At 45.3% G+C, this 22448-nt stretch overlaps 1 protein-coding gene across 1 annotated transcript in view; it reads right to left on the bottom strand.

Annotated features, from left to right (window-relative positions):
• Positions 1–21113, bottom strand: part of tent2 (terminal nucleotidyltransferase 2) — a 78266-nt gene extending 57153 nt beyond the window's left edge. Inside the window, exons 1-4 of the mRNA XM_080189347.1 lie at positions 21018–21113; positions 10998–11132; positions 9292–9405; positions 7834–8026 (exon numbers count right to left, since the gene is read on the bottom strand). Of these exons, the coding sequence (XP_080045473.1) occupies positions 7834–8026; positions 9292–9405; positions 10998–11095 (405 nt within the window). The 5' untranslated portion in view covers positions 11096–11132; positions 21018–21113. The remainder of the gene's footprint in view (positions 1–7833; positions 8027–9291; positions 9406–10997; positions 11133–21017) is intronic.
• Positions 21114–22448: the final 1335 nt, after the last annotated feature.

The raw sequence follows: 22448 nt of genomic DNA, 5'->3' as shown, positions 1-22448 counted from the left end.
CTTGGTGATTATTTTCCAAATGTCACTGGATTCCGGGGAAGTGCCGAAAGATTGGAAAACGGCTAATGTTACGCCGTTGTTTAAGAAGGGTGCCAGGCAAAAGGCGGGGAATTATAGGCCGGTTAGTTTAACGTCTGTTGTAGGAAACATGTTAGAATCCGTGATCAAGGAGAAAATAGCAAGGCATCTTGAGGAGAATTGTTTGGTAGAGCAGACGCAGCATGGTTTCGTTAAGGGGAAGTCATGTCTGACGGATTTATTGGAGTTCTATGAGGATGTGTCTAGGGCGGTGGATAGAGGAGAGCCGGTGGATGTGGTCTTTCTTGATTTTCAGAAGGCGTTTGACAAGGTGCCTCACAAGAGGTTATTGCAGAAGGTCAGGGGGCATGGAGTTGGGGGTAGGGTGTTAGCGTGGATAGAGGATTGGCTGTCAAATAGGAGGCAGAGTGTGGGGGTCAATGGGTGCTATTCGCATTGGCAGTTGGTGACTAGTGGAGTGCCCCAGGGGTCGGTGCTGGGGCCTCAGCTATTCACCATTTATATAGATGATCTGGAGGAGGGAACCGAGTTTATGGTGTCAAAATTTGCTGATGACACCAAGATTGGTGGAACGGCAAGTTGTGCGGAGGGTGTGGAGAGTCTGCAGAAGGATCTAGATAGGCTAGGGGAATGGGCCAGGAAATGGCAAATGGAATTTAATGTTGGCAAATGCGAGGTGGTCCACGTTGGTAGGAATAATGGTAGGAAGGACTATTACTTACATGGTGAAAAACTGCAGCAGGCGACGGTGCAGAGGGACCTCGGGGTCCTTGTGCATGAGTCGCAAAAACCCAGCCTGCAAGTGCAGCAGGTGGTCAGGAAGGCGAATGGGATGCTGGCCTTCATAGCGAGGGGGATTGAATATAAAAGTAGGGAGGTCTTGCTGCAGCTGTATAGGGCACTGGTGAGGCCGCAGCTGGAGTACAGTGTGCAGTTTTGGTCGCCGCACTTACGCAAGGATATTTTGGCCTTGGAGGGAGTGCAGAGGAGGTTTACTAGGCTGATTCCGGAGTTGAGGGGGTTGAACTATAAGGAGAGGTTGAATAAACTAGGCTTGTACTCGTTAGAGTTTAGAAGAATGAGGGGAGATCTCATTGAGACGTATAAGATGTTGAATGGGATGGATAGGATAGAGGTGGAGAGGCTCATCCCGCTCAGAAAGGACAGTAGGACTAAAGGGCACAGCCTCAGGATAAAGGGGGGGCGGTTTAGAACAGAGTTGGGGAGGAACTTCTTCACTCAAAGGGTGGTGAATCTCTGGAATTCTCTGCCCGTTGAAGTGATGGAGGCTGCCTCGCTCAATATTTTTAAGACGCGGGTTGATAGGTTTTTCATAGGCAAGGGGATTAAGGGTTATGGGGAGAGGGTGGGAATGTGGAACTGAGCCACGACAGATCAGCCATGATCTTATTGAATAGCGGGGCAAGCTCGAGGGGCTTGATGGCCTACTCCTGCTCCTATTTCTTATGTTCTTATGTGACAGAATGGCAATAAAATTCGAAGAGGAAACTTGCAAGTGGGGTGTTCCCATGGGTCTGCTGCCCTTGTCCTCATGGTGGAGACTGTTATGTTAGCAAATGTGAGGTTATCCACTTTGGTAGAAATAATAGTAGGAGGGATTATTATTTAAAGGGCGAAAAGCTGCAGCATGCTACAGTGCAGAGGGACCTGGGGGTCCTTGTGCACGAATCGCAAAAACCCAGTCTGCAGGTGATCAAAAAGGCAAATGGAATGTTGGCCTTTATAGCGAGGGGAATAGAATATAAAAGCAAGGAGGTCTTGCTGCAACTGTACAGGGCACTGGTGAGGCCGCAACTTGAGTACTGTGTGCAGTTTTGGTCGCCGCATTTACAAAAGGATATCTTGGCCTTGGAGGGAGTGCAGAGAAGGTTCACTAGGCTGATACCGAAGATGAGGGGGTTAGCCTATGAGGAGATATTGAATAGACTGGGTCTGTACTCTTTGGAGTTTAGTAGGCTGAGGGGGGATCTTATAGAGACATATAAGGTAACGAAGGGGCTAGACAGGGTAGAGTAGAGAGATTCTTCCCGCTTAGAAAGGATAGCAGAACTAGAGGGCACAGCTCAAAATAAGGGGGGCAGTTTAGATCAGAGTTGAGGAGGAACTTCTTCACTCAAAGGGTGGTGAGTCTCTGGAATTCTCTGCCCATTGAAGTGGTGGCGGCTACCTCGCTGAATATATTTAAGTCACGGGTAGATAGGTTTCTGATAGACAAGGGAATTAAGGGTTACGGGGAGAAAGCAGGAAAGTGGAACTGACCCACTTCAGATCAGCCATGATCTTGTTGAATGGCAGGGCAGGCTCAAAGGGCTAGATGGCCTACTCCTGCTCCTATTTCTTATGTTCTTATTGTGGGTGTGCAAGATGCTGGCAAAGGCAGCTTAGCAAATTGCTGCAATGCCATCTTGTAAATGGTATACACTGTTGCTACTGTGCATCTGTGGTGGAACAAGTGAATGTTAGAGGTGGTCAAAGGGATGCAGATCAGGTGCTCAGTCTAATTCTGGATGCTATTTGATTTATTATTGCCACATGTATTAGCATACAGTGAAAAGTGTTGTTTCTTGCGTGCTATACAGACAAAACATACTGTTCATAGAGTATACGGGGAGAAGAAAATGACAGAGTTCAGAATAATGGTATTTGATTTGATTTATTATTGTCACATGTATTAACATAGTGAAAAGTATTGTTTCTTGCATGCTATATAAAGCATACCATTCATAGAGAAGGAAACAAGAGAGTGCAGAATGTAGTGTTACAGTCATAGCTAGGGTGTAGAGAAAGACCAACTTAATGCAAGGTAAGTCCATTCAAAAGTCTGACAGCAGTGGGAAAGAAGCTGTTCTTGAGTCGGTTGGTATGTGATCTTCGACTTTTGTATCTTTTTCGCCATAGATAGAAGGTGGAAGAGAGAATGTCCAGGGTGCGTGGGGTCCTTAATTATGCTGGCTGCTTTGCCAAAGCAGTGGGAAGCGTAGACAGAGTCAATGGATGGCAGTTGGTTTGCATAATGGATTGGGCTACATTCACAACCTTTTGTAGTTCCTTGCTGTCTTGGACAGAGTAGGAGCCATACCAAGCTGTGATACAACCAGAAAGAATACTTTCTATGATGCATCTGTAAAAGTTGGCAAGAGTCGTAGCTGACATGCCAAATTTCCTTAGTCTTCTGAGAAAGTAGAGGCGTTGGTGGGCTTGCGCACACCAGGGCTGGTTGTTGGTGATCTGGACACCTAAAAACTTGAAGCTCTCAACCCTTTCTACCATGTCCCTGTTGATGTAGACAGGAGCATGTTCTCCTTTACGCTTCCTGAAATCAATGACAGTCTCCTTCGTTTTGTTGACATTGAGGGAGAGATTATTGTCGCCACACCAGTTCACCAGATTCTCTCTCTCATACCTATACTCTGTCTCGTCATTGTTTGAGATCTGACACACTGCATGGTATCGTCAGCAAACTAGAAAATCAAATTGGAGGGGATTTTGGCCACACAGTCATCGATGCATAAAGTAGGGGGCTGAGAACACAGCCTTGTGGGGCATAGGTGAGAGGATGATCATGGAGATGTTGTTGCCTGTCCTTACTGAGGTGGTCTGTGAGTTAGGAAGTTCAGGATCCAGTCGCAGAGGAAGATGCAGAGGCCCAGACCATGGAGTTTGGAGATGAGTTTCGTGGGAATAATGGTGTTGAAGGCTGAGCTATCGTTCATAAATAGGAGTCTGACATAGGTGTCCTTGTTACCTAGGTGTTGCAGAGTTGAGTGCAGGGCCAGGGAGATGGCGTTTGCTGCAGACCTGTTGTGGCAGTAGGCAAACTGTAGTGGATCCAGATAGTCCGGGAGGCTGGAACTGATACGTGCCATGACTAGCCTTTCGGAGCACTTCATACTGATAGATGTCAGAGCCACCGGCCGATAGTTATTAAGGCACGCTGCTTGGTTTTTCTTAGGTACTGGGATGGTGGTCATTTTCTTGAAGCAGATGGGGACCTCAGATTGTTGTAAAGAGAGACAGATGTCTGTTAATATCCCCACCAGCCGATCCGCACAGGATCTGAGTGCCTGTCTAGGTACCCTATCCGGGCCAATCATTTTCCTTGGGTTGACCTTCAAGAAAGCGCTCTGACAGCTGCAATGGTGATCCCAATACAGGTTCATCCAGGGCTTCCCAAATGAAGCTTCTCAAATGTTATCAGAACTGTATTCATCCAGGCAAATGGAGAGTATGCAACTACGTTCCTGATTTGTGCCTTGCAGATAGTGGGCATCTTGGGATATCATGAGGTGAGTTGCCTTTTGCAGAATTCTTACCCCCTGATCGGCTCTTGTGGCCACAGTATTTAATGGCTGGTCCAGTTCAGCTACTGGTCAATGGTAAGCCACAGAATGTTGAAGGTAAGAGAGTCAAAGATTGTAATGCTGTTGACCATCTTGAGGAGATGGGTAGATTCTCTTCTGTTGGAGATGGTCATTGCCCAGTACTTATGTGAATGTTACTTGCCACATATCAGCCCAAGCCTGAATGTGGACCAGGTATTGCTGTATGTACAGTCACAACTGAACTGAACACGATACAATCTATGCCAATATCCACATTTTTGACCTTGTGATGTAGGGAAGGTCTTTGATTAATCTGGCCGAGGACATTACCCAAAAGAACTCCAGCAATCTTTGCTGGGCACAAAATGACTAACCTCAAACAATCACAGCAATCTTTCTTTATGTTTGGTTGTGACTCCACTGAATGGAGTATTTTCCCCTAATTCCCATTGTCTCAAGTCTTATCAAAGCACTTTGATCAAACGTAGCCTGGATGTCAAGGACGGTCACACTCACCTCAAATTCAGCTTTTTTGTCCACGTTTGGACCAAGGCTGTAATGAGGTCAGGAGATGAATGCCCTAGCAAAACCAATGCTATATACCAGTGAACAAGTTACTTTAAGTACTGCTTATTAAGACTGTAAAGTCCCTATCCATCACTTAACTGATGATCAAGGGTAGACTGACAGAGGCCGTAATTGACTAGATTGAAGTTATCATGTTCTTTGTGGACAGGACATACATAGTCAATTTTCCACATTGTTGGGTTAGATGGCAGTATTATAGATGTACTGGAACAACTTGGCAAGGCTCACTCTGGAGCACAAGTCTTCAAGACTACTTCTGGGATGTTGTCAGAGTCTAAGGCCTTTGCTGCAGACAGTCGCTTCAGCCATTTCTTGATATCACACGGACTTTGAATTGAATTGGCTGATGACTGATGATGCTGCAGACCTCAGGAGGAGACCAAGATAGATCAATTCACTCAACACTTCTGGCTGAAAATAAGCTGAAACATTTGCAGCTTTTTTGCATTAACCTGCTAGGCTTTCCCATCAAAGAGCTTGGGTATGTTTATAGAGTCTCCTAGTCCTGTTTAATTCTCCACCAGCATTCACAGCTGGATTCACAACAGAACAGCAATGGTCAGATTATGTTGTGGAATCATTTTGTTCTCTATTACATGCTGTTTCCACTATTTTATATGATTGTGGTCCTGTTTTGTAGCTTAACTGGATTGGCAACTCATATTGGGTATTCCTGTTTGGTGCAAGAGTGGGAATTGTGGCCGACCCATGGCTTGAGGGAAATTAGAGATTGTATCAGATTCAAGGAAGAGGCATACAAATTGACAAGAAAAAGCAATAGGCCTGAGGATTGGGAGCAGTTTAAAATTCAGCAAAGGAGGACCAAGGGATTGATTAAGAAGGTAAAAATAGAACATGAAAGCTAGATAGTGGGGAACATAAAAACTGACTAAAAGTTTCTATAGGTATGTAGAGAAGAAAATTGACAAAACCGAATATAAGCCTCATGCAGTCAGAAACGGGATTCAAGTATAGGGATGGAGATGTTTTGTTGCAATTCTATAGGGTGTTGGTGAGGCCATGTCTGGAGTATTACGTGCAGCTTTGGTCTCCTTATTTGAGAAAGGATGTCCTTGGTACAGAGGGAATGCAGCAAAGGTTTAGCAGGCTGATTCTTGGGATGGCAGGTCTGTCTTATGAAGAGAGACTAAATCAGTTAGGATGATATTCACTGGAGTTTAGAAGAGTGAGATGGGATCTCATACAAACTTATAAAATTCTAACATGGTTAGACAGGGTAGATTCAGAAAGAATGTCCCCAGTAGTGGGGGAGTCCAGAACTAGGGATCATAGTTTGACGATAAGAGCTAAACCTTTTAGAATGGTGAGAAGAAATTTCTTCACCCAGAGGGTGGTGAACGTGTGGAATTCACTACTACAGAAAGCAGCTGAGGCCAAAACACTGTCTGATTTCAAGGAGAAATTAGATGCAACTTTTGGAGTTAAAGGAATCAAGGGTTTTGTTTTGGGGGGGGGGGGGTGGGGGAGATCAGGATATTGAACATGATCAGCCATGATCAAAATGAATGGCAGAGCAGGCTCGAAGGGCTGAATGGCCTACTCCTGCCTCTAATGTCTATGCCTGGTGGTGCTCCTAACCTGCTCTCCTAAAACTCCCCACTGAAATGCGATTGGTGCCCTGACTTGAGAGATTGTGGTTCAATACAACTTTGCTTCAGAAAGCCTCGTGCATGTCAAGTTGAGTTGCTAGATGTGTTCAGAATCTCTCCCATTTACCACAACAATAATGCCACATAGCACAACAAAAGATATCCTCAATGTGAAGATGGGCCTTTGTCTCCACTGCAATTATGCAGCAGTCGTTCCTACCAACACTATGAGCAAGTGCATCTGTGACAGGTAGATTGAGAAGGGTGACATCAACATGGTTCCTTCACCATTTGCCACGTCTAATAGCTATGTTTTTTAGGACTCGGTTAGCTCAATCAGGAATGACGCTACCCAGTCACTAAATGATGGACATTGATGACCTCACCCATGAGTACATTCTGTGCCTGTGCTATCCTCAGTGCTTTTCCCAAACAATGTGCAATATGGTGAAGTACTGATTCATCAACTGAAGGAGGATGCTAGATACTCAACAAGAAGAATCTTCCATGTTTGATCTGATGCCATGGTGTTGGGAATCAATGTTGAGGGCTCCCAGCACTACTCTCTGCTGACTATATACCACTGTGCCCTAGGGACAGGACATACTCCACAACAGTGATGCGATGACCGAAAATCCGCTATATGTTTAGGGAAAGCAAATTGATTAACGGAATGTCTATTGATTTGATACAACCTTTTCCTACACCCTAAGCAAAGTAAACCTGTGTGCAAGAAAAGAGACCCCACACATATATATATATTGCCTTTTGCATTCATTCACTTGTTGATCTTGTCTAGAACAATGACTGCACTTCAAATACAACTGATTTGGTCCAAAGAACTGCAAACTGTCCCAAAAATGCAACTGGCTATATAAAACTTAAGTACTTCCTTCCATCAATTTTAAATATTCAGTCCAATAGTAAACATAGCCAACTTAAAATTGAATAGAAATTGCAGTTTAAAGTTGAGTAAGCTGCACCTATCAACACACGAATCTGGTTCTAAACATGATCCTTTGCTCATTTAGCAGAAGGGAGCTTACTTTAACCTGCAACCTATAGCATACAGTCCATTGACTATGCAAATATTTCATATACATTAAACTGCAGAATGCACTCCCTTTTATTTGGTCTCCCTGTTACCCAAATCCCTCCTGTATTTCCCAATCGAATGTGTTAAAAACAGTTCTTCAGCACTGATGTTCAGCATCAGTTACACATTACTAAAATATTTAGTGGTGAATCAATACCTTATCCCTGGCCACTTGGAGTGTATTTTGTGGGTGATCCGTGAGTGGAAGCAGAGATGAAATTCCAGGTGAAGGGACTGAATACCTGCGATCAACTACAAAAGGCACTGAACTGCCAGATGGTCGAGAAGGTGGTGACTGAAACCGCTGGCGCTTGACTTCGTAAGGACTAGTTCGTTCATCACTTCTTCGTCTGCAAAACAGATGAAATTTCTGTGCATCAGATTATTAAAATCATTTAAAATTAAACCCAGTGATTATTAATCCAAAACTCAAATTTTCATTGATACAAAGGCCAGAAACTATTTAGATGTAATAAAATTAAATTTGATATCAATGTTTGATGGTGATGCTCCACCACATTTATCGCAAGCTAGTACAAGCTAATTCAAATTGAACATTCAAAATTTAAAAACACATTTTAGAAATGTATACAAGATAGTATAGATAGAAAATGTATATACCATGTCCTTCTTTCACCACTGAAAATTAGTTTGAGTCACATTGTGTGTTTGTTAACAACTGTTACCATCATTATATTCACAGCATACACGTTATTGTGTTCAGAATAATCATTAGAGGACATGCCAAAATCTCTCAATCACTTCCTTTGGTTAAGTGTACATCTTGCACTAGGTTGTATGTAGATGGTGGGCATTAATTGTGGATTCACTGGGGATTTAGCATGAAAAGACAAACTGTGGGTATTGGATTCAGAGATGCATGTTAAAGATTGGCTGAAATTCTGTCCTTCACACCTGGCTTTTTGCAGTAGAACAGCTTTTTCCAATAAGTATGAATTTTCAAGATGCTAATATATCATTTATTGACTAAATTAGTACAAAATATTGAGTTGGATAAAACATCAATGGGGACAAAGTAGAAAAGGTCGACAGCTTCAAGTTTTTAGGTGTCCAGGTCACCAACAATCTGTCCTGGTCCCCCCATGCTGACACTATGGGACACTATGGAAAGCCCACCAACGCCTCTAGTTTCTCAGAAGTCTAAGAAAATTTGGCATGTCATCTACGACTCTCACCAATTTTTACAGACGCACCATAGAAAGCACTCTTTCTGGTCTTATCACAGCTTGGTATGGCTCCTGCTTTGCCCAAGGCCACAAAAAGCTTCTAAAGGTCATTAACGTAGCCCAAACCATCACGCAAACCAGCCTTCCATCTGTTGACACTGTCCCATAGTTCCATCCATTGACTGTGTCAACACTTCCCGCTGTCTCAGCGAAACAGCCAACATAATTAAGAACCTCACACACTCCGGATATTCTCTCTTCCACCAAGTTAGGTGCTTTGACCCGAGCAGGAGCCAGACTGTGGCGACTTGGGGAATTTCACAGTATCTTCATTGCAGTGTTAATGTAAGCCTTACTTGTAACTAATAAGTAAACTTTAAAACCTTTTTCAAAAAAAATTCAGGAGGAACAAACGAAATAGGACTTACTTCCTTCCAAGGCTGTTGGGCAGACCTGGTGAATATGTAGGGCAGGCACTACTGAAGGGCCACACAATTGATGGTTGTGGAGTAATTACTCCTGTCAAGATGGTACCAGAAAGGCTGCAAATAAGTGATCAACATTAAACAAAATTCATCAGATCAAAATTATTCACATGATTTAGATTCTAAAATTTGTGAAATAGCAAAGGGACATGGATCATTTGTGCACTACCAGTGATAAAATGTAATGTGCTATCTACATTCTCAATTTCTTGGCAGAGAATGTTAATTCCATCAGCAATATTCTGCAGTCAAACATGTATAATATCCCAAATATGTCTTTGTGCACGCATGTGGGTGGTTAGACTTTTGCTGAGTAATGAGTTAAAACTATGGTACAGAATTTTGCAATAGAGATTTCAATTCTCCATTTCCTCTGTAGCAAACATACTCTCCACATTTCATTATTGTGCACCTCCCAGTAGCCATGTTATAGCAGCAATGCTAGATTCTGGGGAATAAGCCATCCAGCATTTTTACTGTTATTAATGAATTGACTGGAAAGTAGACAGATTTATGCTCTCACAAAACAGAACAAAATCCAGAGGGAATATCAATATGCATCTTCTCTCTGCTGAATTAAAGTCAAAAAGAACATCAGAAAGGTTACATGCCTGGTCTGAGGAACTTGGAGAGGAAGCTAAATTTTAAAAAAATAGATGTACAAAATTAAATCAGGATGTTGCAGTTGATGCAAACAGAATATCTGGTCTACAATTCTTTACTAATTCTTTTTCTTATTTTTAAGTATTTGCTTAAGATTGATTTAGGGCCATTTGAACAAAATGTGAAAATGATACTCAATTCATTTCAATAAGACTAATGCGTACATCTAGTACCAAGTGTCTGTTTAAAAAAAGAACATAATTAGTACAAATAGTTTCCAACTGACAGATTCCAACCTTAACATACATGGCCACAACTAGTGTTATTTTCTTGATATGTTCTAGCATTTATGTTACAGTGTCCTTCAAATCAAATGAGTACTCACTATGGAATCTTTAAACTTACCAAAAAATAGAAATCTCCAAAAGCTCAACTCTCAGCTAAAGTTTTTACTGAAATGGAGTACAATGGGAGCAGGAAACCTAACTGTTTTAACCTGAATTGTTTTCACTGTTACTGCATCAAATAAAATTAACTTCAGCCTCTCAAATTACTGTATTTCCAATTTGTACACGTGGGGAGATCAGTTGTTATGCATATAAGAGGACTTTCTGGTATGTTATCATTTCAATTAAGGAGACTAGATAATCTAATGCCACTAGATAACACTGTCCTGTCAGATTCTATTCTGCACATTACCTGCAATAAACAAACAAAAAGATTAGGTTCTAAATTGTACATCTGAAGGATGTACAATCAAAAAACTTAACTTGAATGAGTCACAATTCTATCAGAATACAAGTTATTTTTCAAGCATTTGTACAATTGTATAATGCAACTCATGATTCCATTTTTTGTTCATGTTGGTTACCTTTAACATTTTTGATTCCCATAATAATTGTTGTCACCATACTAAATAATTTGAGATTTCTCAGGTTTATCTAAATATTTTGTAACTGCAAAATATAAATCAATAAAATAATTAAAATATGTGTACGGGTATTAAAACATGAGAAGGTCCATCATTGGAATCCTGTTGCACTCACGTTGCATTCCTGAAGTTGAGAGCATTGATGATTTGTTGCTGTGAGAGAACAGCAGGAGAGAAGGGTGGACGACCCACATTAGGAGAGTTAGGGAACATGCTCTCCTTTACTTGACGTGAACATTTAATCCTTCACCTAGAAGGGATACACAAAATGAAAATCATTTGTACAAGCCACATTTACTAAAATGGCTGAACATATAGCAAAGCTATAGCCCCTGAACAATTTTATTGTAACAACTAAAGTGCCAAACAAATCAGACACATTTTGAGAGCCAGGTCGAAAGAGAGAGAAAAAACAAAATACCATAAAAAAGAGAATGATTCTTGAAGGTTTTTGAAACAGGAAAGAGAGACTGCAAGACAGTCATTTAGTTAGAATTCTACAAGTATAAAAGAATCATCACTATTTCCAAACATAACTAGCAGGAAGCTCATAGTAACGTACAGTTCAATTAATTAAAAATTCAAGCTGAAAAGTGGAATGGGGTTAAAACCTGGAGACAAATGCTGAAATTTAAAATGATTTGTTGGGATAGAGAGAGAGATGAGTGTTGAGAGGAAACTGGCAATTGACGTACAGTGGCAGTACAGGAGCACAATGGTTAGCACTGCTGCCTCACGGCATCAGGGACCCAGGTTCAATTCCAATATTGTGCAAACTCCACTCAGAGAGTCACCCATTCTTCCCATGTCTACATGGGTTTCCTCTGATTGAGCAGTCTCCTCCTGCAGTTCAAAGATGTGCAGGCTAGCTGGATTGACCATGCTAAATTGTCTCTTAGTATCCCAAGAGGATTCGCGGGGTAAATTTGTGTTGTTATGGGAAAGGGACTGCATGGGATCTTCTGTCGAAGAATCCGTGCAGACTCAATGGGCCAAATGATGTCCTTCTGTACTGTAGAGATTCAATGGTGGGTGGCACGATGGCACAATGATTAGCACTACTATCTCACAGTGCCAGGGATCCGAGTTCAATTCTGGCCTCAGCTGACTGTTTGTGCAACCCCATGTCTGCATGGGTTTTCTCCCATACTCCAAAGATGTGCAAGTTAGGGGTTGATTGTCTATGCTAAATTGCCCCTTAGTGTCAGCGTAAGTAGGTGTGGTTACAGGGATACTGCCTGAGTGAGATAGTTTTCGGTGCAGACTCGATGGGCTGAATCACTATAGGGGTTCTATGATTCTGAAGTCTCAGACTTCAGGAGTGTAGATGAGATAAGGTTTGTCAGAGGTGGCGGAGTTAAGAGCATTTGAGAAATAAAGCTAGTTAAATAATTGCTTCTCGACCTTTTGGCTAAGATCAAGCCTAAGATCAGGTGCCATGCCTTTTCTTGGCAGTTTGGATCTTGTACGTCTTTCTTGTGGGGACCAACTTGAATTTGTTTTTGGAGCAAACAACAGGATGGATTAAGGTTTAACCCTGTGCCTCTGCGTATTGGTTTTGAAACTTTAAGAATGGAGTAAAAATTTTAAAAGGCTTGAGCAGCAATGAGGAAAGGTGGGGGGTACAGGAATCAGAGATGTGACAATGTTCTGTAGGTACAAAGCTGCAATGATAGGTGATAGACTAGGTATGTGACTGACTCAAGAGTCAAATATAATGGTTACACCACTAATTGCAGCCTGAGCTTGGAAGTTGCAGCCAAAAGCACATCAGTGCGGACATGAGCCAAAAAAAAAGGCAGCTTTAGATTAGCAACACAGCTATGGAAATTTGATGTCAGTTACTGCCTGAGGACAGAAGCAGAGAAGAGAAAGCAATACCATAGAGGACAGGCTGCAGAGAATGAAATGGCCAACATTATCAATGGCAGAGAGGTTGAGGAGAAATAATAAATCGCAACAGTCAATAACAGTGATAGGCATAGTAGCATTGTTATGTTTGGCTACCAGGCTAGTTATCTGGAGGTTTAAAATAATGATTTAAGGGGAGATGGTGGTGTAATGGTAATGCCGCTAGATTAGTAATCTGGAGACTCAGGATAATGCTCTAGGGCAATAGTTTTCAAATCCTACCATGGCAGCTCGTAGAACTTAAATTCAATTAATAACTCAGAATCGAAAGCTAGTCCCAGTTATGGTAACCATGGAACTATCACTGATTGTTGGAAAAGCTAGTCTGGTTCACCTATCAGTCTATCCTGACCTTAAATGTATTCAACGAAGGAGCATCCACAATGCTCTGCGTGCCAAAGATTCACAACTTTTTGAGTGAAGTAATTACACTGCATTTCATTCCTAAACGTTCAGCCCCTTATCCTGAGACCATGCCCTCATGTTTTAGATTCCCCAACCAGCAGAAGCAATCTCTCACCCTATCAAGTCTCTTCGGAATTTTGAAGGTCTCAATGAGGTTGCCTCTCATTCTTCTAAACTTGAATATAAGCTCTATTTACTCAGGCTATCAATTCCCTCATTCCAGGGATTAATTTAGTTTTCGCTAGAAAGAAGGCAGCTAAGAGGGGATCTTATTGAAACATATAAGATGATTAGAGGTTTAGTTAAGGTGGATAGTGATAGCCTTTTTCCTCGGATGGAGAAAGCTAGCATGAGGGGGCATGGCTTTAAATTAAGGGGGGGTAGTTATAGGACGGATGTCAGAGGTAAGTTCTTTACCCAGAGGGTGGTGAGGGATTGGAATGCCCTGCCTGCTGCAGTTGTAAATGCGCCTAGTTTGGGGGCGTTTAAGAGATCCGTGGATAGGTTTATGGATGAAAAGGGATTGGTTAAGGTTAGAGGGTCATTGTTTTTTAACTGGTCGGCGCAACATCGTGGGCCAAAGGGCCTGTTCTGCGCTGTAATGTTCTATGTTAAACTTTCACTGTACCACCTCCAATGCAAGTATATATTTTCTCAAATGTGGATACCAAAACTGCACACAATAATCCAGATGTGGCCTTACCAAACCCAGGACAGCTGTAGTAAGATTTATTTAATGCTGTATTCTAATCCCCTTGTAATAAAGGCCGTGCCATTTGCCTTCCTAATTGATTTATTTTTGTCACATGCATTGGTATACAGTGAAAAGTATTGTTTTTTGCACACTTACAGACAAAGCACATTGTGCATAGAGAAGGAAAGAAGAGAGGGCAGAATGTAGTGTTGTAGCCATAGCTAAGGTGTAAAGAAGAATCAATTTAATGTGAGGTACATCAATTCAAAAGTCTGATGGCAGCAGAGAAAAAGCTGTTCTTGAGTTGGTTGGTACGTGACCTCACTTGTATCTCTTTCCTGATTGCTTGCGGTATCTGCATGCTAACTTTCTGCATTCCTTGTGCAAGCACAACCAACTCTCTCTGAACATTTAAATGTTGCTCACCTTTTAAAAAATTTTCTGCTTTTTTATTCTTATGACCAAAGTGAATAACTACAATTTTGTATTATACTCTGCCATCTTGTTTACTCAGCTAACCTGTCTATATCTCTTTGCAGCCTGCGTTTTCCCCACAACTAACCTTTCCACCTAGGTTGTATCAACAACAAAATTTGATACATTACTCTTCGCCTCTTCATCCAAGTCATTAGTATAGATCGCAAACAGCTGAGGTCCCAGCACTGATCCCTGTAGCACTCCACTAGTCAAAGCCTGTCAACCTGAACATGTCCCGTTTATGCCAACTCTTTATTTTCTGTTAACCACTCCCTCATCCATGCTAATATATTACTCTTATCTTACCTGTTAATATTTTGAATGACACCTTATTAAATGTCTTTTGGAAATCTAAGTAAACAACATTTTCTGGTTCTCCTTTATCTACTTAACTAGGTACATCCTCAAAAAACTAGTACATTTTTCAAACATAACTGCTCTTTTATAAAACATAGTATGATTGGAACAAGAAAATGTTTTTCCAGGTGCATTGTTAAGACTTCCTTAATAATAGATTCCAACTTTTACCCAATGACTGATGGCTGATTAACTGGTCTGTAGTTCCCTGTTTTCTCTTTCCCTCCTTTCTTTAAAATGGTGTTAACATTTGCCAGTCAGCCAACTTCTAATTTGTGGGATCATTTTGGAATCCAACAAATGTTGGGAAATTACAGCAAGCCCATCCTCTATCCCTGCAGCTATCCTTTTTAGAATCCTAGGAGGTAGGCAATGAGGTCCTAGGGACTTGTCAGATTTTAGACCCGAAGGAAGAGGCAGAAAGACTTAATGGCACAATTCTAAAGAGTGTGCAGAGACACAGATCTCAGGCTTTACCATCTTTGCAGGCAGCAAAACATATTGATCAAGTATTGAACAAAGCTTGAGGTAGAGTACAAAGACAGGGAAATTACACCAAATCTTTATAAAACTTTGGTCAGGCCACAGTACTGGTCAGCACATAAGATGTGAAGATTCTTATCAAAACAATTCCACATTTGAGGGATTTTAGCTACAAGGTTCCTTTGGGGAAGCTGGGGTTATTCACTTTGGAACAAAGGAGATTGACGGGAGATTTTATACCAGTGTACAAGATTATGACATGTTTATATATGATAGAAAAGAAAAAGCTGTTCCCATCAACTATTGGTACTGGGATTAGGGGACACAGATTTAAGATTTCGGTGGCACAGTGGTTAGCACTGCTGCCTCACAGCGCCAGGGACCCGAGTTTGATTCCCAACTCAGGTCACTGTCTGTGCAGAATCTGCACGTTCCCCCCGTGTATGCGTGAGTTTCCTCTGGATGCCCCGGTTTCCTCCCACAATCCAAAGACGCGCAGGTCAGGTGGACTGGCCATGCTAAATTGCCCCGCAGTGTCAGGGGGACTAGCATACGGATAATGCACAAGGTTATGGGGATAAGGTCTGGGTGAGATTGCAGTCAGTATAGACTTGATGGGCCAAATGGCATCCTCCTACATTGTAGAATTCTATGATTCTATGAAAATATAGGGTGGATGAAAGAAAGAGCTTTTTATTCAAAGCAAGTGGAATTCACAAACTTCGAGGATGGTGGAAGAGGGGATAAATCAGCGATGTTAAAAGAAAATTGAATGAGCATGAGGGAAATAAACTTCCAGGGCTACGGGGACAGAACAGGGGAATGAAACTGGTCAGATTGTTCTAAACTGAGGTGCCCTGATGGCTTTCTTTCAGTGCAGCAATGACTGTGACTAAACCCTGGCCCTGCTATTGACTCCCTTAATCTGCAAATGAAAAAAAGAAACAGTCACTTCAGAGAGATCTATTTTTTAATAATGTCCCATATGGGTTGCTGATCTTAAAATAGAACCAGTTATAAACATGTCATAATTTGGGGCTAATAGAGAATAAATATTCCCCAGCTGCTCAATTAACTCATTCACTGCTAAAATTATATTTGATATTAATCCCAGCTGATCACTGGAAACTTCTTATGGCAGATAAGAACATAGGTACATAAGAGTAGGAGCAGGAGAAGGCCATCTAGCCCTTCAAGCCTGCCCCACCATTCAACAAGATCATGGCTGATCTGAAGTGGGTCAGTTCCACTTCCCGCTTTCTCCCCATAACCCTTAATTCCCCTATCAGAAACCTATCTACCCGTGATTTAAATATATTTAGCGAGGTAGCCTCCACCACTTCGACAGGCAGAGAATTCCAGAGATTCACCAACCTTTGAGTGAAGAAGTTCCTCCTCAACTCTGATCTAAACTGCTCCCCCCTCATCTTGAGGCTGTGTCCTCTAGTCCTGCTATCCTTTCTAAGTGGGAAGAATCTCTCTACCTCTACCCTATCCATCCCCTTCATTATCTTATACGTCTCTATAAGATCCCCCCTCAGCCTTCTAAACTCCAACGAGTACAGGCCCCATCTATTTAGTCTCTCTCCATAGGCCAACCCCTTCATCTCCGGTATCAGCCTAGTGAACCTCCTCTGCACTCCCTCCAAGGCCAATATATCCTTCCGCAAGTGCAGTGACCAAAACTGCACACTGTACTCCAACTGCGGCCTCACCAGTACCCTGTACAGTTGCAGCAAGACCTCCCTACTTTTATATTCTATCCCCCTCACTATAAAGGCCAACATTCCATTCGCCTTTTTGATCACCTGCTGCACCTGCAGACCGGGTTTTTGCGACTCATGCACATGGGCCCCCCGGTCCCTCTGCACCGTAGCATGTTGTAGCTTTTCGCCTTTTAAATAATAATCCCTCTTACTATTATTTCTGCCAAAGTGGATAACCTCACACTTGCTAACATTATACTCCATCTGCCAGGTCCTCGCCCACTCGCTCAGCCTATCCAGATCTCTCGGCAGACTTTCCACACCCTCCACGCAGTTTGCTTTTCTACTCATCTTCGTGTCATCAGCCAGATATCTAGTAGATGAAGGCTACAGCAATGCACAGAGTTAAACCAGGCACTTCGTATTCAACAAGTGGCACTGTGCTGGTGGCAGTGGGGATGGTTGATCTGCTGGTAGCAGTTTGTTACAACACAACAGCTTGCTGTGCCACTTTAGTGGGCAGTTAAAGGTGAATCACATTGGAGTGGGTCCAGAATTATGGGAACCACAACCACCAACAATCCCATATGCACTGAAAAAGGCGAAAGGCTGAGACAAACACTTAAAGGCACAGTAGACAGAAGGAACCAGTAGCACTTGACAATTCGCAATGAGCGAAATGATGGTTTCAGCTTAAATCCAGCACGTGCTGGAAATAGGAATCAAAAACAGTAAATGCTAGAAACATTTAGCAGATTAGGCAATATCTGCAGGAAATAAACACGTTAAATTTCAGATGAGACTTCTCCTTAGGAATCATCAACTTCTCTTTTCCCTCCAAGGATGCAGCCTATTCTGAATTTTTGTATTTTTTTTAATTTCTGGCCCTGAACCCACAATCTTCCTGCTCAGAGGTAAGATACCCACTTCTACCAAGTGGCTGCTCTACTTATTGTACCATTGCTTAAAGTTGGCAAGTGGATAGCTCCCCATTCCTCTTTGATTACTGAAGAATCTTTACCAGCACCTGAAGCCCTTCAGTTCAACATCTCAAGAAAGGACACACTTCTAACAACACTCCCTTGAGAAATTGCTTTGTCTCCTTCTATGTTGCTTTTGTTTTCATTCACATTCCAGAGATCAACATGTAAGCTGGTCCCCAACCTTTAGACTAGTAAATTTAGCTATTAGCAGGCAGCAACTCAAAAAAAAAATCCACAATTTTGGCACCTAGAAACAGAAGGCAGAAACAACAGTTCTCATAGGTGCTGATTTCCAGGAAGCTGCTCTAGATCACATGGTCATGCTCTAACCTTTTGATCCATTTAACCTGACATGATACAATGTCATGCTGAACGTAACGGAAACAAAAATGCATGTATCGAAACTGAATTTTATTAAAAATTAAGTCTGCGCTGTACCTGAAAGTGAGGGTTCATAGGCAAAAGCCTCTATTAATTGCACAAATAGATAGCTGCTTCACGTGAGAGCAACAGCAAGTGTTATTGGAACATTGCACCCGGCCTGTACCAGGGGAACAACAGAGAAATGCAAATTGTTGCCAAATCCTCACTATTACAACAACCTGAAACAACAAATTCAGCTTTTATTCCAGGGGGAAAGAAGTGAAGTTGAAAAAAAATTTTCGCATTCCTCAAAAACACTTCTAGTCATTTTTACTTCAAATTAAAAGTTAACTTCAGATTTATGGACAGAAGTTTCATTTAATTTTCACTGCTATTCAAGGACCGGGTACTGGCAGTCAAGCGCTCCCATTTTAGTTGATTAGCTTTTATTAATAGCTAATTATTCAAAGTGCAGAATTTACACATTTATTGAGTAAAAATGAAAACTCATTTTCAGTTTGCCTAGTTTGGTACTGGTGGAGGGGCAGGGGAGGGAGGAACAGAGACATGGGGCGGGGGGGGAGGGGACGAGAGACGGAGAGAGTCAGAGAGTGGGTGGGGGTCAGAACTGCAGTAGGGGTGGGGGGAAAGGAAGGGGTCCGGGTAGGGGCAGGGGTGGGGTCAGAAGCTGGGGCAGGGGTCAGAAGCCGGGGTGGGGGCGGCAGAGGATGGGGGGGGTCAGAAGCTGGAGTGGGGGCGGCGGAGGATGGGGCGGGGGTGGTGGGGGTCAGAAGCCAGGGTGGGGGTCAGAAGCCAGGGAGGAGGGGGGGGGTCAGAAGCCAGGGTGGAGGTCAGAAGCCGGGGTGGGGGTGGGGGTGGGGGGGGGGTCAGAAGCCGGGGTGGGGGTGGGGGAGGGGGGGGTCAGAAGCCGGGGTGGGGGTGGGGGAGGGGGGGGGGGGTCAGAAGCCGGGGTGGGGGTGGGGGAGGGGGGGGGTCAGAAGCCAGGGTGAAGGGTGGGGGGGGGGGGGGGGGTCAGAAGCCAGGGTGAAGGGTGGGGGGGGGGGGGGTCAGAAGCCAGGGTGAAGGGTGGGGGGGGGGGGGGGGGGGGGGTCGGAAGCCAGGGTGAAGGGTGGGGGGGGGGTCAGAAGCCAGGGTGAAGGGTGGGGGGGGGGGGGGGTCAGAAGCCAGGGTGAAGGGTGGGGGGGGGGGGGTCAGAAGCCAGGGTGAAGGGTGGGGGGGGGGGGTCAGAAGCCAGGGTGAAGGGTGGGGGGGGGGGGGGGGGGGGGGGTCAGAAGCCAGGGTGAAGGGTGGGGGGGGGGGGGGGGGGGGGTCAGAAGCCAGGGTGAAGGGTGGGGGGGGGGGGGGGGGGGGTCAGAAGCCAGGGTGAAGGGTGGGGGGGGGGGGGGGGGGGTCAGAAGCCAGGGTGAAGGGTGGGGGGGGGGGGGGTCAGAAGCCAGGGTGAAGGGTGGGGGGGGGGGTCAGAAGCCAGGGTGAAGGGTGGGGGGGGGGGGGGGGGGGGGGGGGGTCAGAAGCCAGGGTGAAGGGTGGGGGGGGGGGGGGTGTCAGAAGCCAGGGTGAAGGGGGGGGGGGGGGGGGGGGGGGTCAGAAGCCAGGGTGAAGGGTGGGGGGGGGGGTCAGAAGCCAGGGTGAAGGGTGGGGGGGGGGGGGGGGTCAGAAGCCAGGGTGAAGGGTGGGGGGGGGGGGTCAGAAGCCAGGGTGAAGGGTGGGGGGGGGGGGGCTTCAAAAGCTGGGATGGGGGGGGGGTCAGAAGCGGCGGGTGGGGTGTGGTTGGGGGGGGTGTCAGAAGCTGGGGCGGGGTGGGTCGGGGTCGTGGGCGGGGAGGGGGAAGGTGGTTGGGGGGAGGGGGAAGGTGGTTGGGGGGGGGGGGAAGGTGGTTGGGGGGGGGGGGAAGGTGGTTGGGGGGGGGGGGGGGGAAGGTGGTTGGGGGGGGGGGGGGGAAGGTGGTTGGGGGGGGGGGGGGGAAGGTGGTTGGGGGGGGGGGGGGAAGGTGGTTGGGGGGGGGGGGGGGGAAGGTGGGAAGGCAGAAGCCAGGGTAGGGTGGGTCGGGGGGGAGGGTCAGAATTTGTGGTTGGGGGGGGTCGGCGGGGGGTGTGTGGGGTCTGGGAGGAGGGTCTGGGGGGGGTGTGGGGTCTGGGAGGAGGGGGGTCTGGGAGGAGGGTCTGGGGGGGGCGTGTGGGGTCTGGGAGGAGGGTCTTGGGGGGGCGTGTGGGGTCTGGGAGGAGGGTCTGGGGGGGGCGTGTGGGGTCTGGGAGGAGGGTCTGGGGGGGGCGTGTGGGGTCTGGGAGGAGGGTCTGGGGGGGGCGTGTGGGGTCTGGGAAGAGGGTCTGGGGGGGCGTGTGGGGTCTGGGAGGAGGGGGGGTTGAGGGGGTGTGTGGGTTGGGAGGTCAGCGCCGTTGGGCTCGCGCTTCAGTCGCGCGCAGCGGAACTGGAGCCGTTAACGATCGCTGGGGCCGCGTTTCGGATCCTTTCTGTGTGTCTCTCTCTGTGTCCAGCTCCGGTGAGTTTAATCCACCCACAACAGGACGGCACTGGCCCAGCAAGCTGGTGTGTCTCTCATTCGCCTGTACAAAACGAATATTTCAAATACATATACACACAAAGATCCTGACCGCCCGCGGGGAGAGTGACCATTCGGCCAGTGAGTGAGAGACGAGCCCTCTCTCTCTTCCCTCCCGCTTTTAACCGGCTCGGGGTCTCTCTCTTTTCCTCTCCCGCGGTTTTTTGAGGAGACTCACCGAGTTTCTAGCCTCCTCTTTACTCCGGACGTTTTCATTTTTTTACGGAAGGTCTGTGCGAAGTCTGTTACCTACAACTTCCGTGTCACAGGTGAAAGGGCCTTGTTTCCGGGTCAGCCTCGGGAGGAGTGTTGGGGGGTGGTGATGATGTTTTGTATCGGATTTCCAAATAACTTGCCTGTTTTTGCACTTCACCTCATCAGTCATTGTTCGGAGCTGTGCTGCGTCTTGACAGCTGCCTTGTGTGATTTGTTGACTATTTCCCGATTAAATGCCTGGAAGAAAAACATTAAAAAAAACACACACTTCCTATTTTTATATTTGTTTTCTGATGTTCACTGGGTTGCAGTTTTTTTTATGCAACAGCTCAGATTCCATGGGTTTGAGGTGGTTGATATGTCCAAAGTCCTACAACCTCTGCCACACCCTGGGGCAGATGGTGCTCAAAGAACTTGGGTTGTTTGGAGGTTTGTGCTCTGCCTTTGATGACTCAACTTCAGCTCTGCTTGTTCCCAAAGTCTCTGAATGGCTTTGGTGCTTCTTGCACGTGGCACAGTGGTTAGCTCTGCCGCCTCAGTGCTAGGGACTTGGGTTCGATGCCAACCACACAGACTGTCTGTGTGGACTCTGCACATTCTCCCTGTGGGTTTTCTGCTCCAGTTTCCTCCCAGAGTCCAAAGATGTGCGAGTTAGGTGGATTGGCCATGCTAAATTGTCCCTTAGTGTCAAGGGAATTAGCAAGGTAAATATGTGGGGTTGGTCAGGAAGGCGAATGGGATGCTGGCCTTCATAGCGAGGGGGATTGAATATAAAAGTAGGGAGGTCTTGCTGCAGCTGTATAGGGCATTGGTGAGGCCGCAGCTGGAGTACTGTGTGCAGTTTTGGGCGCCGCACCTGCGCAAGGATATTTTGGCCTTGGAGGGAGTGCAGAGGAGGTTTACGAGGCTGATGCCGGAGTTGAGGGGGTTGAGCTATGAGGAGAGGCTGAATAAACTAGGCTTGTACTCGTTAGAGTTTAGAAGAATGAGGGGAGATCTCATTGAGACGTATAAGATGATGAATGGGATGGATAGGATAGAGGTGGAGAGACTCTTCCCGCTCAAAAAAGACAGTAGGACTAGAGGGCACAGCCTCAAGATAAAGGGGGGGCGGTTTATAACGGAGTTGAGGAGGAACTTCTTCACTCAAAGGGTGGTGAATATCTGGAATTCTCTGCCCGTTGAAGTGGTGGAGGCTGCCTCGCTAAATATTTTTAAGAAGCGGGTTGATGGGTTTTTGATAAGAGAGGGGATTAAGGGTTATGGGGAGAGGGCGGGAAAGTGGAACTGAGCCACGACAGATCAGCCATGATCTTATTGAATGGCGGGGCAGGCTCGAAGGGCCAGATGGCCTACTCCTGCTCCTATTTCTTATGTTCTTATGTTCTTATGT

This window comes from Carcharhinus amblyrhynchos, chromosome 5, assembly GCF_965287045.1.
Source record: "Carcharhinus amblyrhynchos chromosome 5, sCarAmb.v2.hapA, whole genome shotgun sequence".
NCBI lineage: Eukaryota > Metazoa > Chordata > Chondrichthyes > Carcharhiniformes > Carcharhinidae > Carcharhinus > Carcharhinus amblyrhynchos.
The sequence above is the reverse complement of the archived record's forward strand: the minus strand, read 5'-3'. Positions and strand labels throughout refer to the sequence as shown.